Source organism: Phyllobates terribilis, unplaced genomic scaffold (assembly GCF_046119375.1).
Source record: "Phyllobates terribilis strain yellow unplaced genomic scaffold, ASM4611937v1 Scaffold_1__5_contigs__length_1240528914, whole genome shotgun sequence".
NCBI classification, from domain to species: Eukaryota; Metazoa; Chordata; class Amphibia; order Anura; family Dendrobatidae; genus Phyllobates; species Phyllobates terribilis.
The window spans coordinates 1,014,174,134-1,014,196,588 of record NW_027362761.1 but is presented as its reverse complement, the minus strand read 5'-3'; the positions used below and the strand labels follow the sequence as shown (position 1 = coordinate 1,014,196,588).

Here is a 22,455-nt window from a genome sequence, read left to right as displayed (position 1 = left end):
GATCCATGTCTGCCTCCAAAAAGCACTAAGCTAAACTGAGGAGGCTTGGTTTTAGCAGGAAGGTGTAGTTTGCTGGGAAGGAACCATTTTTTTTTGTCAATATGTATTGTTAGTGCCAGCCTCCAGGTTTTACAGACTAACCAATGGTTTCTGTGTTTCCAAATGAAGTGAATGAGAAATGATTCCTATTGAAAAATTACGCTCTGTGTGTGTTCTTATGGACATGGACAAAAATTGTACGCAAATTAAAGGGAATCTGTCACCCCCTTGGATGTACCTAAGCTATTAATATGGGCATACAGGTCCTAGAATACTTAAAATAGTCATACTTGTATGCCTCATAGCTGCGGTCTTGTTATTGAGAAATCATCTTTTAATTCTTTATATTAATGTGTTCCCCCAGACTCTGGGGCGTGAGGTGCCTGGAAGAAAGCTCCTACCACTAGACGTTACAGGGCCCTGTTACACTGATGGGAGGTGACAGGCACACAAGTGAAGACCGGAGGCAGAGTTTCCTTCCAGGCACCACACGCCCCAGAGCCTGGAAGAACGCATTAACATAAAGGATTAAAAGATGATTTCAGAAGAACAAGTCCACAGATATGAGGCAAACAGGTATGACTAGTTTAAGAATTCTAGGACCTGTATGCCCATATTAATTGCTTAGATACACCCAAGGGCATGACAGATTCACTTTAAATTGGACACCCAACTTTTGTTATTTGATGGATTGGGCAGTCTTCTATTAGACCCTTAGGTTAATTAAATTTTCATAACACAGTTTGGGAGTCAGTTTATAGTGGCACCATCCTCTTGCATTTCTGGCATCCTGTGAGTCATAAGCTGCAAACATATGTAACTTTTTTTACCTTTGATTGGGAAAAGACTTCATCTCCTGGAAACCTGTTTGGTGGTAAGTATCGTCTCCCGAAAATATGTGCTAATATTAACACAAGGCTTTCCATTACTGAGTCAGGAAATTTGGTTGAATCTATGTAACAATAAAAACAATGGTATGAATAATCATGTGACTGAAGTTTTGAAAATGTATATATTTGTTACACATACGCTGCCTAAGTTCAGATAGGGGTGAGACCGGTTACATGAATTCGCTGGAATCCTGGGGGAACCGTTATTTCAGGCGACCATAGGCTGCAGCTTCTCTCAGGCACAGGATAGATTCAATTGCTGATCAGACACATTTGACAAGAGTCCTCAGAAATGGTAGAACAGTAACATTTAATGAGACACGGCCAGTGCAATTTAAGTGTCTATTTGGGCAACAGGCTCCAGTAACAACAGTACAATTTCCTTTGCAGCACAGTAGTACACAGTCTATCCAGTAGCACAGTACAGCACAGTTTTAATGCATACAAATCACAGGCTTTTCCTTCACAGGAACTCAATAGTACACAGCATTCTTTATCCTGCATGGAGATGAAGGGAGGGAGGGTTTGATGAGGGAGAAGATCCCTATGACACGATTCCTTCCAGTCCTTATCTTTCTACCCGATAATACTCCACACTGTTAGCTCAGGGAGTCTATCTGACCTGTGTTTAGCTTCCCTCCTGACCTGAATTCTGTTCACTTGCCTTCTCTGAGATGCAGATCATACACCATCTTTCTCTTCAGCTCTAGCCAGACAGTAAACAACTTCCCCACAATCCCCCTGGGGCTCTGCTAAAGCACTCCCTATCTCCTGTGAGCGTTTACCCCTCTAGTTGCTGGATGCTTTCGGAGCACAACACTTCCTGTCTCCAGTGCTGGTGTTACTTCTAATAGTTGCTGGATGCTTTTGAAGCAACAGCACTACTTCAGCACTACTTCCGCATGTCACATGTCACATATACAGTACAGACCAAAAGTTTGGACACACCTTCTCATTTAAAGATTTTTCTGTATTTTTATGACTATGAAAATTGTGCATTCACACTGAAGGCATCAAAACTATGAATTAACACATGTGGAATTATATACTTAACAAAAAAGTGTGAAACAACTGAAAATATGTCTTATAGTCTAGGTTCTTCAAAGTAGCCACCTTTTGCTTTGATGACTGCTTTGCACACTCTTGGCATTCTCTTGATGAGCTTCAAGAGGTAGTCACCAGAAATGGTTTTCACTTCACAGGTGTGCCCTGTCAGGTTTAATAAGTGGGATTTCGTGGCTTATAAATGGGGTTGGGAGCATCAGTTGTTTTGTGCAGAAGTCAGGTGGATACACAGCTGATAGTCCTACTGAATAGACTGTTAGAATATGTATTATGGCAAGAAAAAAGTAGCTAAGTAAAGAAAAACGAGTGGCTATCATTACTTTAAGAAATGAAGGTCAGTCAGTCTGAAAAATTGGGCAAACTTTGAAAGTCTCCCCAAGTGCAGTTGCAAAAACCATCACGCGCTACAAAGAAACTGGCTTACATGAGGACCGCCCCAGGAAAGGAAGACCAAGAGTCACCTCTGCTTCTGAGGATCAGTTTATCCGAGTCACCAGCCTCAGAAATCGTTGGTTAACAGCAGCTTAGATTAGAGACCAGGTCAATACCACACAGAGTTCTAGCAGCAGACACAACTCTACAACAACTGTTAAGAGGAGACTTTGTGCAGCAGGCCTTCATGGTAAAATAGCTGCTAGGAAACCACTGCTAAGGACAGGCAACAAGCAGAAGAGACTTGTTTGGGCTAAAGAACACAAGGAATGGACATTAGACCAGTGGAAATCTGTGCTTTGGTCTGATGAGTCCAAATTTGAGATCTTTGGTTCCAACCACTGTGTATTTGTGCGACGCAGAAAAGGTGAACGGATGGACTCTACATGCCTGGTTCCCACCATGAAGCATGGAGGAGGAGGTGTGATGGTGTGGGGGTGCTTTGCTGGTGATACTGTTGGGGATTTATTCAAAACTGAAGGCATACTGAACTAGCATGGCTACCACAGCATCTTGCAGCGGCATGCTATTCCATCCGGTTTGCGTTTAGTTGGACCATCATTTATTTTTCAAGAGGACAATGACCACAAACACACCTCCAGGCTGTGTAAGGGCTATTTGACCAAGAATGAGAGTGATGGGGTGCTACACCAGATGACCTGGCCTCTACAGTCACCAGACCTGAACCCAATCGAGATGGTTTGGGGTGAGCTGGACCGCAGAGTGAAGGCAAAAGGGCCAACAAGTGCTAAGCATCTCTAGGAACTCCTTCAAGATTGTTGGAAGACCATTTCCGGTGACTACCTCTTGAAGCTCATCAAGAGAATGCCAAGAGTGTGCAAAGCAGTCATCAAAGCAAAAAGTGGCTACTTTGAAGAACCTAGAATATAAAACATATTTTCAGTTGTTTCAGACTTTTTTGTTAAGTATATAATTCCACATGTGTTAATTCATAGTTTTGATGCCTTCAGTGTGAATGTACAATTTTCATAGTCATGAAAATACAGAAAAGTCTTTAAATGAGAAGGTGTGTCCAAACTTTTGGTCTGTACTGTACGTCTGGCTTATTCTTATGGACTGCTCAAGAAAGAACAACAGGCCTGTGCTATATTCCACCGGATGGGACCTATTGGCCCCCTTTTGTGGAGCCTTTATAGTGGACTGTATAGCCAATTTCATAGTGAGCTTGGTAAAGGAGCTGACCAATGCAAGAGGTGTACTCTCCTTGTGGGAAATACCACATTCTGATATTTGAGGATTCTTTGTGTTTTTTCTGATGGTCAGCACCTACACTGCTTTTCAGCCTTTGTGACTACCTTTTTTCCTCTCCCCCTCCTTTCTTCCATAACTACTTATGATTGTTCTGGGATACCTGTAATAAAGTCTATCAATACAACGATTGAAGCATGATCATTATACATGTATCTGAACCAGCATATAGGATCCTAGCTAACCCTAGTCTCACAAAACTTCTCCAAGGGCTTGTATTAATTAATAAATAAGTTTTTTTATTTTTTTATTGTTTTTCTTAGGGTCTGGAACCATATACTTTGGGTTCCTGGGGCTTCTCCGACCTACCAAGATTGTATTTGACTTGGCTGACCAACGAGTGGACTTTAGCAACTCTAATGACCTTATGATGAATCTGTTTGACCGAACTGGATGAGGGGTATATAATATAACAGACCAATACTTACTGTACCAAAAATGTTTGTTGTTAAGTGTTACACGTATCCTCAGCTGAATTTCAACAACTGTATAAACAAAAGGCTCCTATGATCTCCTTATTGAAGACCATTTGTTTCAGTACTGTATGCAATGATTGCACCATCTCTGGACCATAATACCATTGTTTGCACACATTTCGTCATGTGCTTTGGAAATCATATATGGTCTTCCCCTAATGTGCATCTGCATAATACTTAGGGGTATGGGACTTATTGCTGCTGCTACACGCAACAGCGGCGTTCCCTGTCACCATGGTGATGAGCCTCAGGGAGGGCCACCTTCCTTCTTACTGTAGCAACAGCTATACGCAGGCGTAGAAGCCTCTCACTGCATTTGCATAGCTGCCTCTTACTGCGGCTGTGTGAGGCCACACTTCATGACTGCGCATTGGTTCTCATTCACTTCCGGCATAGAGGCGTCGCTTCTGCCCGCCGGTCCCACCGTCTCCGATGCATGGGTGAGTTCTCCCCCAGCTGATCTAGACTGGCTAATTAGGAAATATATTTAAATTGGAGTGCACGGCACATTGTCTACAGGCCCCTGAGGAAGCCACTTTGCTTGGCGACACGCGTTGGACTATCTGTCTGACCGACCCTCTGTCTCTCCCTCGCCCATCCCAACCCTTTCCCAATCTCCTCCATGACCCATATAGGCTCAGCTATACTACATTTTTGCACCCGAGGGGCATTTATTTGGAAAAATCTACCTTTACTGCAACTGACTAGCTGGACTTATAGAGGCATTTGGATGCAGGTGACTATATCAGATGGGCTTTTACAAACTCTAGCCCCACCTGACCTGAGGCATATAACTTGCGCTGTCTGAGATTGGATTTCTGACCCATTGTGGTTTGGGATATGTGCAATATATTTATTTGCTTGGGACTCTGAGAATATCACAGAGTGCCACAAATATATTGACGGATATCAGTCTACTTTATCTGCTAGACAGCATATTAATGCATTGTTTAATCTCTATATGAATAGTTTGTATAGGGGCTCTGAGTGCGTGCTGACCATCTATAACATCATGTGTTAATATATGCATAGTGATACTGGGTTCATTTTGAGACTGAGCTTTTCTGGTCAGGCATTTACTCAACAGTCATTGTTTGGGTTTTTAAATGTGTTTATTCTTTTGTGTGCCATGTACGTGTACTTATATTATATTTTTTGATTAATAAATTATCTTTGTATTTATTCTGGTGATCACTGCACTTTTTGCATGTTTCTTCGGATTGTTGTACTACTTCATGACATGCTGCAGGGAGATCCCATGTTGTTGAGGGTGCCCTGCTTATATGCACTTAAAAAAAAATGAAAATAAAAAATGAAAAATAAAAAATAGAGATATTCGAATTACACCCCTTTTTATACCATAAAAAAATAGAATAATAAACATTATTTTTTATCCGTAAAAGTCCGGTCTATCAAAACAATAAAAAAAAATTTAAAGGGAAGCTGTCAAGTCAAAAAAGCCATGCAGCCACCGCACTGGAAGTCCGGCTACTAGAAGGAAATGAACTTTAGTAAAAAAAATGTATGCAAGTTTGTGTGCAACATGCATTGTGAATCAGTGTAATAAGCAGTGTGTGTGTTTGTAACATACAATGTGCGTAACATATAGTGTCTGTGTATGTGTGTCACATGTGGAGTTTGTGAGTGTAACTTACGCTTTATGTGTGTGTGTAACATGTTTTGTATGTGTAGCATGTATATAGTGTGTGAGTGTGTGTGTGTGTGTGTGTGTGTATGTGTAGCATCCACACACAAAATGTTGGCAGACTTTCATAGGTGTAAACAAGTCGGCAATCACTCAGTACATGAAAATAGACCCCAAAATTTGTAACCTAATTTTTTCTTAGCTCACTGATACCCCACATGTGGTCAGAAACTTCTGTTTTTACAAACAGCAGGGTTCAGAATGGAAAGAGCACTATTTGAATTTTGGAACACAAATTAGACTGAAATTGACTGGGGCACCATGTCACATTTTCAGGGCCCCTAATGTGCTTAAACAGCAGACACCCCCAATAGTGACCGCATTTTGGAAACTACACTCTTCAACAATTTTTTCCAGGGGTATAGTGAGCATTTTGAACGCACAGGGGCTACACAGAATCTAATAACATTAGGTCGGCATATTGAAAAATTTAATTTACTTCACGAAAATGTTGATTTAGCCCAATATTTTTCACTTTTACAAGGGATAGCAATTTGTTACCCAGTTAATTCTGACCCGGCTGACATCCCACATATGGTCAGAAACCTCTGTTTGGACAAATAGCAGGACTCAGAAGGGAAGGAGCACCATTTTAATTTTGGAACACAAATTTGGCTGAAATAGACTAGGAACGCTATGTCGCATTTGCAGTGCCCCTAAGGTGCTTAAACAACAGAAATCCTCACAACTGACCCTTTTTTGGAAATATTCCTCAAAGCTTTTATTCAGGGGTATAGTGAGCATTTTGAAACCACAGGTATCACATAGATAACATTATGTCCTCATATTGAAAGGAATTAATTATTTCATGAAAATGTTGCTTTAGCCCAAAATTGTTCAAATTTGTAAGAGGTAACATGGAAAAGTGGGCCAAGCAGTTTATTACCCACTTATTTCTGAGCAGGAAGATACCCGATATGTAGTAAAAAAATTCTGTTTGGACACACAACAGTGCTCAGAAGGGAAGAAGTGTCTTTTGGTATTTGGAGTGTAAATTTGTCTGGAATAGGTTGCAGATACCATGTCTTTTTTCCAGAGTCACCTAGGTACCAAAACAGCAGAATCCCCTGACAAGTAACCCCATTTTGGAAACAAAACATATCAAGGAATTCATCTAGAGGTGTGTTGAGTATTTGAACCCATGTGTGCTTCATAGAACTTTTTAAAATATGAATGTGAAAACGAAAATTCAATTTTTTCTGCTAAAATGTTGTTTTGGAGCATAAATTTGTGTGAAATAGATTGTGAATGCCATGTCACAATTGGAAAGCCCCTGACATGCGAAAACAACAGAAACCCCCCACGAGTGACCCTGTTTTGGAAACTAGACCCCTCAAAGAATTCATCTAGGAGTGTACTGAGCATTTTTATCTGACAAGTGATTCACAAAACTTTATAACATTTAGATGTGAAAACAAATATTTTTTTTTCCACTAAAATACTGTTTAAGCACCAAATTTATGATTTACACATGGGGTAATAGGAGTGAATGGACCCCATAATTTGTTAAGCAATTTCTCTCGAACACAATACGTTTTTCATTTTCATGGCCCAATCTTATAAAATTCTGTGTTGTGTATTGTGGGTTAATAATGCTCATCACACTCAATTCCGTATAGGGTTTAGTGTGCCAAATGGGGTCACTTGTGGGGGTTTCTGTTTTCGGCATCTCAGAGGCTCTGCAAATGCGACATGCATTCCAAAAATGAAGTAGTGCTCTTTGCTTTCCGAGTTTTGCCATGTGCTCAATCATTCATTTTTGACCACATAAGGAGTATCACTGTGTTTGAAAGAAATTGCATAACAATTTTTCTCCTATTACCCCTCACGGAAATTATAAATTTGTTGCTAAATCAGAATTTTAGCGAAACAAATGTAATTTTTTGCTTTCATATTCACACGTAAGTATTTTTACATCAAAGTTTGACTGCCTAAAGCAGGGAGCAACTTACAGAAAAAAAATATAATTGAAAGATTGAAACCTGTTTTGTATTTTGGAGACACTTCTGGTTTTTGGCATACAAATACTGATGCCCCTTGGAAAAGTGGTGGAGGTCGCAGTAGCTTAACAAGACGGTTTTAATGCCCCTTACAAGAGCCATACAGTACAGCATCTTAAAAACATTATTCCCATTATTGGGGAGTGGGTCTCCCATAGTCTTTGCTTAGCCTTCCAAGCAAAAGCTGCAAAAAATTAGGACGGCGAAACTTGCAATGCCCCTTACAAGAGCGATGCAGTACAGCATATTACAAACATTATTCTCATTATTGGGGAGTGGGTCTCCCATAGTCTTTGCTTATGCCTTCCAAGCAAAAGCTGCCAAAAATTAGGACGGAGGAACTTGCAATGCCCCTTACAAGAGCCATGCAGTACAGCATATTACAAACATTATTCACATTATTGGAGAGGGGTCTCCCATAGTCTTTGCTTATGCCTTCCAAGCAAAAGCTGCCAAAAATTAGGAGGAAATGCAATGCCCATTTGAAGAGTCGTGGAGGTTAGAGTTAATTAAAAACAACATTTCAATGCCCCTTGGAAGAGCTGTGGAGTGCAGAGTGGTTTAACAAGACGCTTTTAATGCCCCTTGGAAAAGTGGTGGAGGTCACAGTAGCTTAACAAGACAGTTTTAATGCCCCTCGGAAGAGACGTGGAGGTCGCAGTAGCTTAACAAGATGGTTTTAATGCCCCTTGGAAAAGTGGTGGAGGTCACAGGAGCTTAATAAGACGGTTTTAGTGCCCCTCGGAAGAGACGTGGAGGTCCCAGTAGCTTAACAAGACGGTTTTAATGCCCCTTGGAAAAGTGGTGGAGATCACAGTAGCTTAACAAGATGGTTTTAATGCCCCTCGGAAGAGACGTGGAGGTCCCAGTAGCTTAACAAGACGGTTTTAATGCCCCTTGGAAAAGTGGTGGAGGTAGCAGTAGCTTAACAAGACGGTTTTAATGCCCCTTGGAAAAGTGGTGGAGGTCGCAGTAGCTTAACAAGACGGTTTTAATGCCCCTTACAGGAGCCATACATTACAGCATCTTAAAAATATTATTCCCATTATTGGGAAGTGGGTCTCCCACAGTCTTTGCTTATGCCTTCCAAGCAAAAGCTGACAAAAATAAGGACGGAGGAACTTTCAATAATGGCAACACGGACCACGGTCACCCTGGTGGTCTAGTTGTGGTGGAGGCTGAGGATAAGGAGAAGAACATAAAACAGCCGAAATGAGGAAGCGTATACCCATGTGTGGGTGTGAAGTGGTGCATGTGAATACACCTCCCGAAATAACACAGTGGATTTGACTTTATGTTACTCTGCTGTCATTTGGTGGTGATGAGAAGTCTGGCCCAATCCAGCCCTTGTTCATTTTGATAAGGGTCAGCTTGACAGCATTGTCAGTTGACAGGCGAGTGAGCTTATCAGTTATAATTCCGCCAGCGGCACTAAAAACACGCTCCAATAACACGCTAGCGGGAGGGCAGGCCAGGACCTCCAAGGCGTACAGAGCGAGTTCATTCAAAGTGTCCAGCTTGGATACCCAATAATTAAAAGGCACAGAGGAATCAAGGAGGATGCTGGTACAGTCAGCAAGATACTCCCTCACCTCTTTTGAAACTTTCCACTCCTTGTGAGAGTACCCCACGCCCCAGGGTCTGTCCGAAGGGAGGGTCTGAGAAAACTGTCCCAGAACGTTGACAGTGTTCCCCTGCCTCTGTTGGATTGCAGTTGCGTCTCTCTCGCCTGTACGCCTTGGTTGGGCAATGAACTGTGACCTCTGCCACTAGCGTGTTCAGATGGGAATTTTTTTAACAGTTCTGCAGCAAGGGCCTTCTAGTACTGCCCCATTTTTGTAGACCTCTCCACCTCAGGAATAAGAGAGTGAAAGTTCTCCTTGTAGCGGGGGTCTAAAAGTGTCACCAACCAGTAATGACTGTCACCCAACATTTTGACAACGCGAGGGTCACGGTTAAGGCAGCGTAACATAAAGTCAGCCATGCGTGCCAGACTGGTAACCGGCAAGTCTTCCGTGTCCTCACCAAGATGACGACTGACCATGCTCTCCTCCTCCTCCCCCCTGTCCTCAGGCCACCCAAACTAAATGGACGGTATGACAGTTGCACAGGTACTACCGTCTACAGCGCATGATACAAGCTCCTGTTCTTCCTCCTCCTCTCCCTCATTGTCCCCCAATGCACATTGGGATGAGATGAGGCTGGGCTGTGTGTAATCGACCGCTACGGCTTCTTGATCCATCTCATCATACTCTGGCTGCAATGCCTCCTCTTTAATTCTCTGCAGAGAGCATTGCAAAAGACAGACAAGTGGAATGCTGACGCTAATGATGGCGTCATCGCCACTCACCATCTTGGTGGACTCCTCAAAGTTTGTCAAGATGGTACATATGTGAGACATCCAGGTCCACTCCTGAGGTCTTATGTGTGGAGTCTGACCTGAATATCGATGGCCTTGTTGCAGCTGGTACTCCACAACTGCTCTCTTCTGCTCACAAATCCTTTGCAACATGTGGAGGGTAGAGTTCCAACGTGTGGGGACATCACACACCAGTCGGTGTGACAGAAGCTGCAAACGCTGCTGCAACACAGCAAGGGCAGCGGAAGCTGTAGCCAACTTGAGAAAATGAGCTGACAGGCGGCGAACTTTGACGAGCAAATCGGGCAACTCGGGGTATGATTTAAGAAACTTCTGAAACACGAGGTTAAGCACATGAGCCAGGCATGGTACGTGTGTGATCTCGCCTCGCCTCAGAGCCGCCAATAGGTTACGGCCATTGTCACACACGACCATGCCTGGATGTAGGTTCAGCGGTCTCAGCCACAGATCTGCCTGCTCTTTCACAGCTGTCCACAACTCACAAGCAGTGTGAGGTTTCTCACCTAAGCTTATGAGTTTCAGCACAGCCTGTTGCCGCTTGGTGGAGGCAGTACTGCAGTGCTTCCAGCTTGTAACTGATGTGGTGATATCTGAGATGGAGGCTGAACATGAGGAGGAGGAGGAGGATGATGCGCAGGAGCTGTACACTGTGGGGGCAACTATGACTGACATAGGGCCCGCAATCCTCGGTGTGGGGAGGATGTGTTCCGTACCAAGGTCCTATGGGTCCCGCTTCCACTATGTTTACCTAGTGTGCAGTCAGGGAGATGTACCATCCCTGGCCGCAAGCACTTGTCCATGTGTCCGTTGTCAGGTGGACTCTCCCAGTAACTGCGTTGTTGAGGGCACGGCAGATGTTTTGGGACACGTGCTTGTGTAGTGCGGGGATGGCACACGGGGCAAAATAGTGTCGGCTGGTGACCGAGTACCGAGGCACAGCCACCGCCATAAGGTTGCGGAAGGATTCCGTCTCCACCAGCCTAAAAGGCAGCATTTCCAACGCAAGCAGTCGTGAAATGTGCGAATTTAGGACTGCGGCCTGTGGGGCGTTAGCTACGAATTTTCACTTTCATTCAAAGGTCTGGGATATGGACAATTGAACGCAGCGGTGGGATGTGGACGTTGATGCTGTTTCTTGAGAAACTGCCATAACAAGTGAAGACTGAGAGGAGGGGGCATCTTTGCATGCAGTATGGACAGGGGATTGCCTTGCACACACAACAGGGGGTTCTATTGCATGCACAACAGTGGAAGAAGCAGTGGTGACACCCGCTGACACTGGTCGTGGACTCTGGGGTTTGCCCCACAAAGTCGGGTGCTTTGCTGCCATGTGCCTGATCATGCTGGTGGTGGTCAGGCTGGTAGTTTTGTCACCCCTGCTGATGCTGGCAAGGCAGGTGGTACAAATGGCCTTTTTGGGGTTATCAGCAGAGTCTTTAAAAAAATTCCAGACTCTGGAAGACCTACAGGTTGTACTGGCAACGTCCCTCGTGTTGGTGTTACGGGGAACTGTTGCCTGCCTTCTGTGTGCGGCCAACACACTGCTTCTTCCTGCCTGTTGGGGTACTCTGCCTCCCTCACCCTGTGTGCTGCTGGCCTCGCTCTGCATGTCCTCCTGCCGCGTTGGGTCAGTTACTAGATCATCCACCACCTCCTCCTCTTCCACTTGCGCACCACGATCCTCCTCCTCACTTCCTGGCAATTGTGTCTCGTCATCGTCCACCTCTTGTGACAAATTGACTTCCTGTGGCCGTGGCTGTTCAAATATTTGGGCATCGCTACATGGGATCTCCTCTTCCACCACTTCAAGCCGAGCAGGCGAGGGGCACAAATCTGGAAATGGTCCAGTGAACAGCTCTTCAGAGTGTCCAAGTGTGGGATCAGTTGCTACCTGACAACACTGGGCATGGTGGGAGGAAGGAGCATCAGGGTGAGGAGGAGTATGTGGTCAAGATTTACGGCTACTAAGATTTGACCGTGTGGAAGCCAGACCGGAGGTGGTGGTTCCCAGGTAACTGGAAGTATTATCTGCTATCCAATTAATAACCTGTTCACACTGATCAGTTCGCAACACTGGTGTTGTTCTGTGCTTGACTAGTAATTCGGTCAAGAAGTGGGAGGGAGAAGATGTGGCTGTTGGTTGAGGCACATTTTCACCTTGGCCACGGCCCCGTCCTCTGCACACACCATCACCAGAACGTCCAGTTCCACGTCCCTTGCCACGCACCTTGCCCATTGTAAAGGAAGTAAAATAGCTTACACTCGCACTATCAATGGAAAAAGGGTAATAAAAAGTAGATTAGAACCGTGGAAGAGGAAAACCACAGTTCTATTTCTCTGGCCTACACCCGACTCTTTTAAACAATCTGAACAATCAGGGAGAAACAGTTACTGTTTTTCTTTACGGAAAAAATACAAAAGCTGAATAATAGAGATTTTTTACCGTGGAACGGCAAAACCACAGTTATAATTTACTGGTGTATACCAGACTCTTTTAAACAGATATATTGGTGTCTGAACAATCAGGAGACACTATTACTGTTTTTCTTTAAGGAAAAAATACCAAAAGCTGGATAATAGAGATTTTTAAACGTGGAACGGCAAAACCACAGTTATAATTTACTGGTGTATACCAGACTCTTTTAAACAGATAAAGATCAGACCAAATGTTTGGACACACCTTCTCATTCAAAGATTTTTCTGTATTTTCATGACTATGAAAATTGTACATTCACACTGAAGGCATCAATACTATGAATTAACACATATGGAATTATATACTTAGCAAAAAAGTGTGAAACAACTGAAAATATGTCTTATATTCTAAGTACTTCAAAGTAGCCACCTTTTGCTTTGATGACTGCTTTGCACACTCTTGGCATTCTCTTGATGAGCTTCAAGAGGTAGTCACCACAAATAGTCTTCCAACAATCTTGAAGGAGTTCCCAGAAATGCTTAGCACTTGTTGGCCATTTTGCCTTCACTCTGTGGTCCAGCTCACCTCAAACCATCTCGACTGAGTTCAGGTCTGGTTACTGTGGAGGCCAGATCATCTGGCGTAGCACCCCATCACTCTCCTTCTTGGTCAAATAGCCCTTACACAGCCTGGAGGTGTGTTTGGGGTCATTGTCCTGTTGAAAAATAAATGATGGTTCAACTAAATGCAAACCGGATGGAATAGCATGCCGCTGCAAGATGCTGTGGTAGCCATGCTGGTTAAGCATGCCTTCAATTTTGAATAAATCCCGAACAGTTTCACCAGCAAAGCACCCCCACACAATCACACCTCCTCCTCCATGCTTCACGGTGGGAACCAGACATGTAGAGTCCATCCGTTCACCTTTTCTGAGTCACACAAAGACATGGTGGTTGGAACCAAAGATCTCAAATTTGGACTCATCAGACCAAAGCACAGATTTCCACTAGTCTAATGTCCATTCCTTGTGCTCTTTAGCCCAAACAAGTCTCTTCTGCTTGTTGCCTGTCCTTAGCAGTGGTTTCCTAGCAGCTATTTTACCATAAAGGCCTGCTACACAAAGTATCCTCTTAACAGTTGTTGTAGAGATGTGTCTGCTGCTAGAAAACTGTGTGGCATTGACCTGGTCTCTAATCTGAGCTGCTGTTAACCTGCGATTTCTGAGGCTGGTGACTCGGATAAACTTATCCTCAGAAGCAGAGGTAACTCTTGGTCTTCCTTTCCTGGGGCGGTCCTCATGTAAGCCATTTTCTTTGTAGCGCTTGATGGTTTTTGCAACTGCACTTGGGGACACTTTCAAAGTTTGCCCAATTTTTTGGACTGACTGACCTTCATTTCTTAAAGTAATGATGGCCACTCGTTTTTCTTTACTTAACTGCTTTTTTCTTGCCTTAATACAAATTCTAACAGTTTATTCAGTAGGACTATCAGCTGTGTATCCACCTGACTTCTGCACAACACAACTGATGGTCCCAACCTCATTTATAAGGAAAGAAATCCCACTTATTAAACCTGACAGGGCACACCTGTGAAGTGAAAACCATTTCCGGTGACTACCTCTTGAAGCTCATCAAGAAAATGCCAAGAGTGTGCAAAGCAGTCATCAAAGCAAAAGGTGGCTACTTTGAAGAACCTAGAGTATAAGACATATTTTCAGTTGTATCACACTTTTTTGTTAAGTATATAATTCCACATGTGTTATTTCATAGTTTTGATGCATTCAGTGTGAATGTGCAATTTTCAAAGTCATGAAAATACAGAAAAATCTTTAAATGAGAAGGTTTCTCCAAACTTTTGGTCTGTACTGTATATTGGTGTCTGAACAATCAGGAGACACTATTACTGTTTTTCTTTACGGCAAAAAATGCCAAAAGCAGGATAATAAAGATTTTTCACCGTGGAACGGCAAAACCACAGTTATAATTTACTGGTGTATACCAGACTCTTTTCAACAGATATATTTGTGTCTGATCAATCAGGAGACACTATTACTGTTTTTCTTTACGGCAAAAAATGGCAAAAGCAGGATCATACAGAGATTTGAACCGTGGAACTGCAAAACCACACTTCTATTTCTCGGGCCTACACCAGACTATTTTCAACAGATATATTTGTGTCTGAACAATCAAGAGACACTATTGCTGTTTTTCTTTACGGCAAAAAATGCCAAAAGCAGGATAATAAAGATTTTTCACCGTGGAACGGCAAAACCACAGTTATAATTTACTGGTGTATACCAGACTCTTTTAAACAGATATATTGGTGTCTGAACAATCAGGAGACACTATTACTGTTTTTCTTTACGGCAAAAAATGCCAAAAGCAGGATAATACAGAGATTTTACCCGTGGAACTGCAAAACCACAGTTCTCTTTCTCGGGCCTACACCAGATTATTTTCAACAGATATATTTGTGTCTGAATAATCAGGAGACACTAGTACTGTTTTTCTTTATGGCAAAAAATGCCAAAAGCAGGATAATACAGAGATTTGACCCGTGGAACTGCAAAACCACAGTTCTATTTCTCAGGCCTACACCAGACTATTTTCAACAGATATATTTGTGTCTGAACAATCAGGAGACACTATTACTGTTTTTCTTTACGGCAATAAATGGCAAAAGCAGGATAATACAGAGATTTGACCCGTGGAACTGCAAAACCACACTTCTATTTCTCGGGCCTACACCAGACTATTTTAAACAGATATATTTGTGTCTGATCAATCAGGGAGACACTATTACTGTTTTTCTTTAAGGAAAAAATACCAAAAGCTGGATAATAGAGATTTTTTGCTGTGGGAGGGCAAAACCACAGTTATAATTTACTGGTGTATACCAGACTCTTTTAAACAGATATATTGGTGTCTGAACAATCAGGAGACACTATTACTGTTTTTCTTTACAGAAAAAATACTAAAAGCTGGATAATAGAGATTTTTTTACCGTGGAACGGCAAAACCACAGTTATAATTTACTGGTGTATACCAGACTATTTTCAACAGATATATTGGTGTCTGAACAATCAGGAGACACTATTACTGTTTTTCTTTATGGCTAAAAATGCCAAAAGCAGGATAATACAGAGATTTTTTACCGTGGAACAGCAAAACCACAGTTATAATTTACTGGTGTATACCAGACTTTTTTAAATATATATATTTGCGGCTGAACAGTGAGCGACACACTCAAACTGTTTTTTTTAGGTACAAATGGCCCAAAAGTGGATAATACAGAGGTTTGAACCATGGAACGGCAAAACCACACTTCTGTTTCTCTGGCCTACACCACACTTCCGTTTCTCTGGCCTACACCAGACTATTTTAAACAGATATATTTGTGTCTGAACAATCAGGGAAACACTATTACAGGTTTTTTTATGGCAAAAAATGCCAAAAGCAGGATAATACAGAGATTTTTTACCGTGGAACAGCAAAACCACAGTTATAATTTACTGGTGTATACCAGACTTTTTTAAATATATATATTTGCGGCTGAACAGTGAGCGACACACTCAAACTGTTTTTCTTTTAGGTAAAAGTGGATAATACAGAGGTTTGAACCGTGGAACTGCAAAACCACACTTCTGTTTCTCTGTCCTACACCAGACTATTTTAAACAGATATATTTGTGTCTGAACTGTCACAGACATGCTTTTTTTTTGGGGGGGGGGGGGCGCCAAAATGTTAATAAGACGGGTATTTGTACAGTGTGAAGGAGGGAAAAAAAAGAGGATTTAGATGAAAAAAAAAGGATTTTTCCTGGTCCCCCAGGACCTGGAGCTAAGTTCAGAAATTTCAGCAACAGGAGCACACAGGACTGTAATGCAGCGTTTTCTGGTATAACCACTGCGTCTCCTATACAGCCTGCCTGATATTTGGGATGGATATTAGTCCTGAGAAGGACTGTTTGTTTGATTTGGCAGCCTTTACAGACCCTACACTAACTATTTCGCAGTATAAATCTCTCCCTAGCTCAGCAGCGCTTTCCCTACACTAGCTGATCCGGAGTGACTGTGTCCAAGATGGCGGCGCCCAGTTTTAAATACTCGAGGTGACGCTGTGCAGCCAGCCAATCAATGTAATGCCCACAACCAACATGGCTGCGGCATTACAGTGACTGGCTGGCAATCTCTGCATGTTCATTGGCTCTGTAAAGAGAACCAAACATGCAGGGCGGACCCCGAGCTCCCGCCCGAGTAACCCGGAAATGCTCGGTGCTCGCCAAATATCCCGAGTAGGGTGATGCTTGGGCGAGCACCGAGCAGTGTTGAGCATGTTTTCTCAACACTAGTTATAAAGTTTAGTGAATCACTTGTCGGTTAAAAATGCTTAATACACATGTAGATGAATTCCTTGAGAGGTCTAATTTTCAATATGAGGTCACTCGTGGGGGGTTTCTGTTGTTTTGGCATGTCAGGAGCTCTGCAAATGCAACAAGGCATTCACAAGTTTGAAAATCGCTACTTTTTCCAAATTGTCATCAAATTTCAGATATTTTTACAAAAAACAACAACTTATTGATCTAAACTTACCGCTAACATAAACTACAATATGTCACGAAAAAACAACCTAAGAACCACCGGGATATATACAGTACAGACCAAAATTTTGGACACACCTTCTCATTTAAAGATTTTTCTGTATTATCATGACTATGAAAATTGTACATTCACACTGAAGGCATCAAAACTATGAATTAACACATGTGAAATTGTATACTTAACAAAAAAGTGTGAAACAACTGAAAATATGTCTTATATTCTAGATTCTTCAAAGTAGCCACCTTTTGCTTTGATGACTGCTTTGCACACTCTTGGCCTTCTCTTGATGAGCTTCAAGAGGTAGTCACCGGAAATGGTTTTCACTTCACACGTGTGCCCTGTCAAGTTTAATAAGTGGGATTTCTTGCCTTATAAATGGGGTTGGGACCATCAGTTGTGTTGTGCAGAAGTCAGGTGGATACACAGCTGATAGTCCTACTGAATAGACTGTTAGAATTTGTATTATGGCAAGTAAAAAGCAGCTAAGTAAAGAAAAACAAGTGGCCATCATTACTTTAAGAAATGAAGGTCAGTCAGTCTGAAAAATTGGGAAAACTTTGAAAGTGTCCCCAAGTGCAGTTGCAAAAACCATCAAGCGCTAAAAAGAAACTGGCTCATATGAGGACCGCCGCAGGAAAAGAAGACCAAGAGTCACCTCTGCTTCTGAGGATAAGTTTATCCGAGTCACCAGCCTCAGAAATCGCAGGTTAACAGCAGCTCAGAATAGAGACCAGGTCAATGCCACACAGAGTTCTAGCAGCAGACACATCTCTACAACAACTGTTAAGAGGAGACTTTGTGCAGTAGGCCTTCATGGTAAAATAGCTGCTAGGAAACCACTGCTAAGGACAGGCAACAAGCAGAAGAGACTTGTTTGGGTTAAAGAACACAAGGAATGGACATTAGACCAGTGGAAATCTGTGCTTTGGTCTGATGAGTCCAAATTTGAGATCTTTGGTTCCAACCACCGTGTCTTTGTGCGACGCAGAAAAGGTGAACGGATGGACTCTACATGCCTGGTTCCCACCGTGAAGCATAGAGGAGGAGGTGTGATGGTGTGGGGGTGCTTTGCTGGTGACACTGTTGGGGATTTATTCAAAATTGAAGGAATACTGAACCAGCATGGCTACCACATCATCTTGCAGCGGCATGCTATTCCATCCGGTTTGCGTTTAGTTGGACCATCATTTACTTTTTAACAGGACAATGACCCCAAACACACCTCCAGGCTGTGTAAGGGCTATTTGACCAAGAAGGAGAATGATGGGGTGGTACGCCAGATGACCTGGCCTCCACAGTCACCAGACCTGAACCCAATCGAGATGGTTTGGGGTGAACTGAACCGCAGAGTGAAGGCAAAAGGGCCAACAAGTGCTAAGCATCTCTGGGAACTCCTTCAAGATTGTTGGAAGACCATTTCCAATGACTACCTCATGAAGCTCATCAAGAGAATGCCAAGAGTGTGCAAAGCAGTCATCAAAGCAAAAGGTGGCTACTTTGAAGAACCTAGAATATAAGACATATTTTCAGTTGTTTCACACTTTTTTGTTAAGTATATAATTCCACATGTGTTAATTTATAGTTTTGATGCCTTCAGTGTGAATGTACAATTTCCATAGTCAAGAAAATACAGAAAAATCTTTAAATAAGAAGGTGTGTCCAAACTTTTGGTCTGTACTGTATATAGAAGCATTCCAGAGTGATTACCGCATAAAGTTACACTGGTCAGATTTTTGTCAAATTTTGCTACTTTTTGATGTCAGAAAACAGATATAGAGTGAATGATAAATTCCCTCCATAATATTTTAGAAAGTTGTCGTTTTTCATTAGTACAATGATTAAAGGAGTTGTTTCATTGTCATAAATAGGTAAAATTGCAAAGTGCTTAAAAAAAAAGCAACTGCACAAATATTTTATTTTTGTGTGCTGCCTGTTGTCCACATTATAGGCTACCTCTGCAGTCAAATGGTAGTCGATCTAGGCAAGGAGTGCAGTGCTTACTAGCTTTTTGCTATTTAACTTACAAGAACTTCTCTGGAGCTGGCTAGATAGCTGGATCCAATCAACTTCAGTGCCACATCACTCCTCTGATGCTGCAGAGGCAAAGTTACCTCTGCTTGCAGCATCAGAGATTGCACAATCTGGGCTAGAGTGGTGCTATCATGGCACTGGTTCACACTGTCAATCAGGAGAACATTACCCCCTAAGGTAAGTAGGCAGCTAGGAGGCTGGAAAGCTGTGCGCTCCGGAGGAATGAAAATATGACAACCGCTTTAAGCCCTTTATGAGAGCAAGACATTTTTTAGGAAAACATTTGCATATTCCATAATATAGACTGTTCAATAAAATAAAAATTGATATTTAAATTTATGTAACGTAGGACATTTGCATTATAAGAAATACCTTCAGAGCTTGGTTTGCACAGTTGGTGAAACAAGCCTTTTTCTAGAAAGCGTACAAACACAAAGTTTGATGGTTCATGGTAATGTAAGTGAGTAACAAGTCCTGTAAATGCAATAGGATCACAATCTTCATTCAAGTATCCCTACAAGAAACAAATATTTTACACTTTTTATAATTGTAAATACAGTCATTTCTTTTATAATTTACCTAAAATAATCTTAGCTAATTTTGATTGAGTAAAACAAATTAACATACTGGTTCTTCCCATATTAAACAATACATATAATTCAGATATTTCTCAAAAATGTTAGAAGTTGCTGTTTATATCACACATACATCATTGTGATTGTCCTGTGACATCCTGTGGGGCGTCACAGTTGACATCATGCTAATTGACAGCCAATTCCCCACTGCCTAAGGGTATGTGCACATATTAAGTATTTGCTGCATTTTTGTGTCGTTTTTTTGGCACAAAAACTGAAGGATTTCTTAGTACTAGCAAAGTAAATGAGATTCCTGAAGCCATGTAAATAATATTCTCATGTACCTGCTGCTTTTTTTTCCTTACACTTTAAAATCTGCAGTATGTCAATTCTTTTATCGTTTTCTAATGACTGAATAAAGGAATTAAAAAAAACTCATTAAAAAATGCACGCAAAAGTGTGTTTTAAATACGCTTTTTTTAAACAGCATTTTTCCTGCCAAAAGACACATTTTTGATGCAGAAATGTCGGCAACAAATACTTAACGTGTGAACATACTCTAACTGTGTCAAACATCGCAGGGCAGAACAGGCAAGTAGTTAGCAACTAACTACCTGCTGGTAAGTGTTTAGACCCATAAGGAAAAAAAGAAAAGTCTTGGATAACCACTTTAAGTAGGTTATTGTGACTGACTACAGTGGTGAATGACAAAAAGACTACGTTCTTACAATGAGTTTTTGATGTTGCAGAAATTCTGCACCTATTATTTTAACAGGTTATTTGCGCTTTTTTAATGCGTTTGTGTGCGATTTTTTAACATTTGTTTTTATCGCGTTTTTGATGCTCCGGTTTTTGTCTCTCGTTGATGTGTCATGTTTTAAATAAAGTTGCTTTGCATTTGAAGCTTCCTGGTATTTGGCTTTGACAAACCTTTATTGACCTAATTAGGTGCGGATTACATGTATTTTTGAAGCGTTTCCGCTGCTGAAACGCACATGCATTTTTTACCTGCGGAATTTCCACACCTAGTGCAAGTCTATGGTGAAATTCTGTAAGAAAACTCAGTGTACTCGCAAGAGAAATTGACATGTTTTGAAACACGCCCCGCAGGTCAGTTTACGCTGAGATAAAAAGACGCACCAAAAGCTGATTGTGGGAACGTAGCGTACTGGTAGCAGCAAACATCTGATGAAACACTGATTCCTCAATATGATTATAATGGTCTCATCCAATAGTAAAAGCTGCTTCTTTTTGGAATAATTTATTTTTGAAATCTTTTTTTTGTATTGTTACTTTTTTAGACTTCAGACTTTTGATCTAATGATTGCAGCATATGTGAAGCAGCAGTAAGGTCTTTAGACTAAATAAGTCAGTTATCTCTGATACTCAAAAAATAAATCATTTTGCTAAATTTCTTTTTCATAACAGGGTCCTTTTACTTGAAATAACTCCACACATTAAATCCTATGAAAATCAATTTAATAATGAATGATGCATATACACAATGTACATTATACATACCTCATAGAGAAGGAATTGCAGTGAGAATATGCAGTACAGCTTTAGCATCTGTGCTTCTTGTGGTTTTTTGAATGCCATAAGAGGATGCATCAAAATTGACAGAACCTACGACGATATATTGGTATTTATATATTACTCATTATTGCATTAGATTTCATGATGTTTCATTTATGCATAAAACTCTTTCAATTATCTACTGTCAAGAAACTAAAGTAAAGGTACAGGAAGGTCCAAAACATCAGAAGGGAATTTAGGACGCAAAGCAGAATACATTTCCACATAATATGTGAATTCCACTCAGAACTACTGTATACTGTATGTATTTATTTTACTCGCTTACAGTCATGGCTGAAAGTGTTGGCACCCTTGAAATTGTTCCAGAAAATTAAGTGTTTCTCCCAGAAAATTATTGCAATTACATATGTTTTGTTATACACATGTGTATTTTGTTATATACAGATGTTCAATGGGATTTAGATCCGGACTCATTACTGCCACTTCAGATCTCCCAAGCACTTTGTTTCCATCCATTTCTGGGGGCTTTTTGAAGTATGTTTGGGGTCGTTGTCCTGCTGGAAGACCAATGACCAAGAACGCAAACCCAGCTTTCTGACATTGGGCACTACATTGCGACCCAAAATCCTTAGGTAATCTTCAGATTTCATGATGCCTTGCACACAGTCAAGAGGTAGTAATCACTGCACACGTTACTGAATAGTTTTGCTTCAAGTGAAAATAATTTATTCCAATATAGTCAAATATAGTCAAAACGTGAAATAAATGACAAAGCAGAAGCTGACATTTCGGCCAACAAGTGGCCTTGATCACAGTGTCACTAGGAATGAAAAAAATAATAAAATAAATACAAAGAATCAATTCTTGCAATATTTACAATATATACAGATGTTTTGCAACATATGTCAAGTGTCATTTAAGTAGAGAAATCTATAAATGTAGATGCTCATAAGATAAACTATCACTCGGTAATCTAGATGAGAGTAGTTCAAAGGTAGAAAGAAACTACATGTGGGTTATTTTGTGGACAGTTTGTTTGAA

General features: G+C 41.4%; 1 protein-coding gene across 4 annotated transcripts in view; it reads right to left on the bottom strand.

The window, feature by feature from the left end:
* LOC141157210 (probable ATP-dependent RNA helicase DDX60) overlaps window positions 1-22,455 on the bottom strand; it is a 1,123,923-nt gene that overhangs the window by 137,125 nt on the left and 964,343 nt on the right. For all 4 annotated transcript variants that reach the window (XM_073644228.1, XM_073644203.1, XM_073644220.1 and 1 more), the window contains 3 exons: window positions 21,400-21,504; window positions 19,676-19,817; window positions 870-991 (listed from right to left, as the gene is read on the bottom strand). In XM_073644228.1, coding sequence (XP_073500329.1) covers window positions 870-991; window positions 19,676-19,817; window positions 21,400-21,504 — 369 coding nt within the window. The remainder of the gene's footprint in view (window positions 1-869; window positions 992-19,675; window positions 19,818-21,399; window positions 21,505-22,455) is intronic.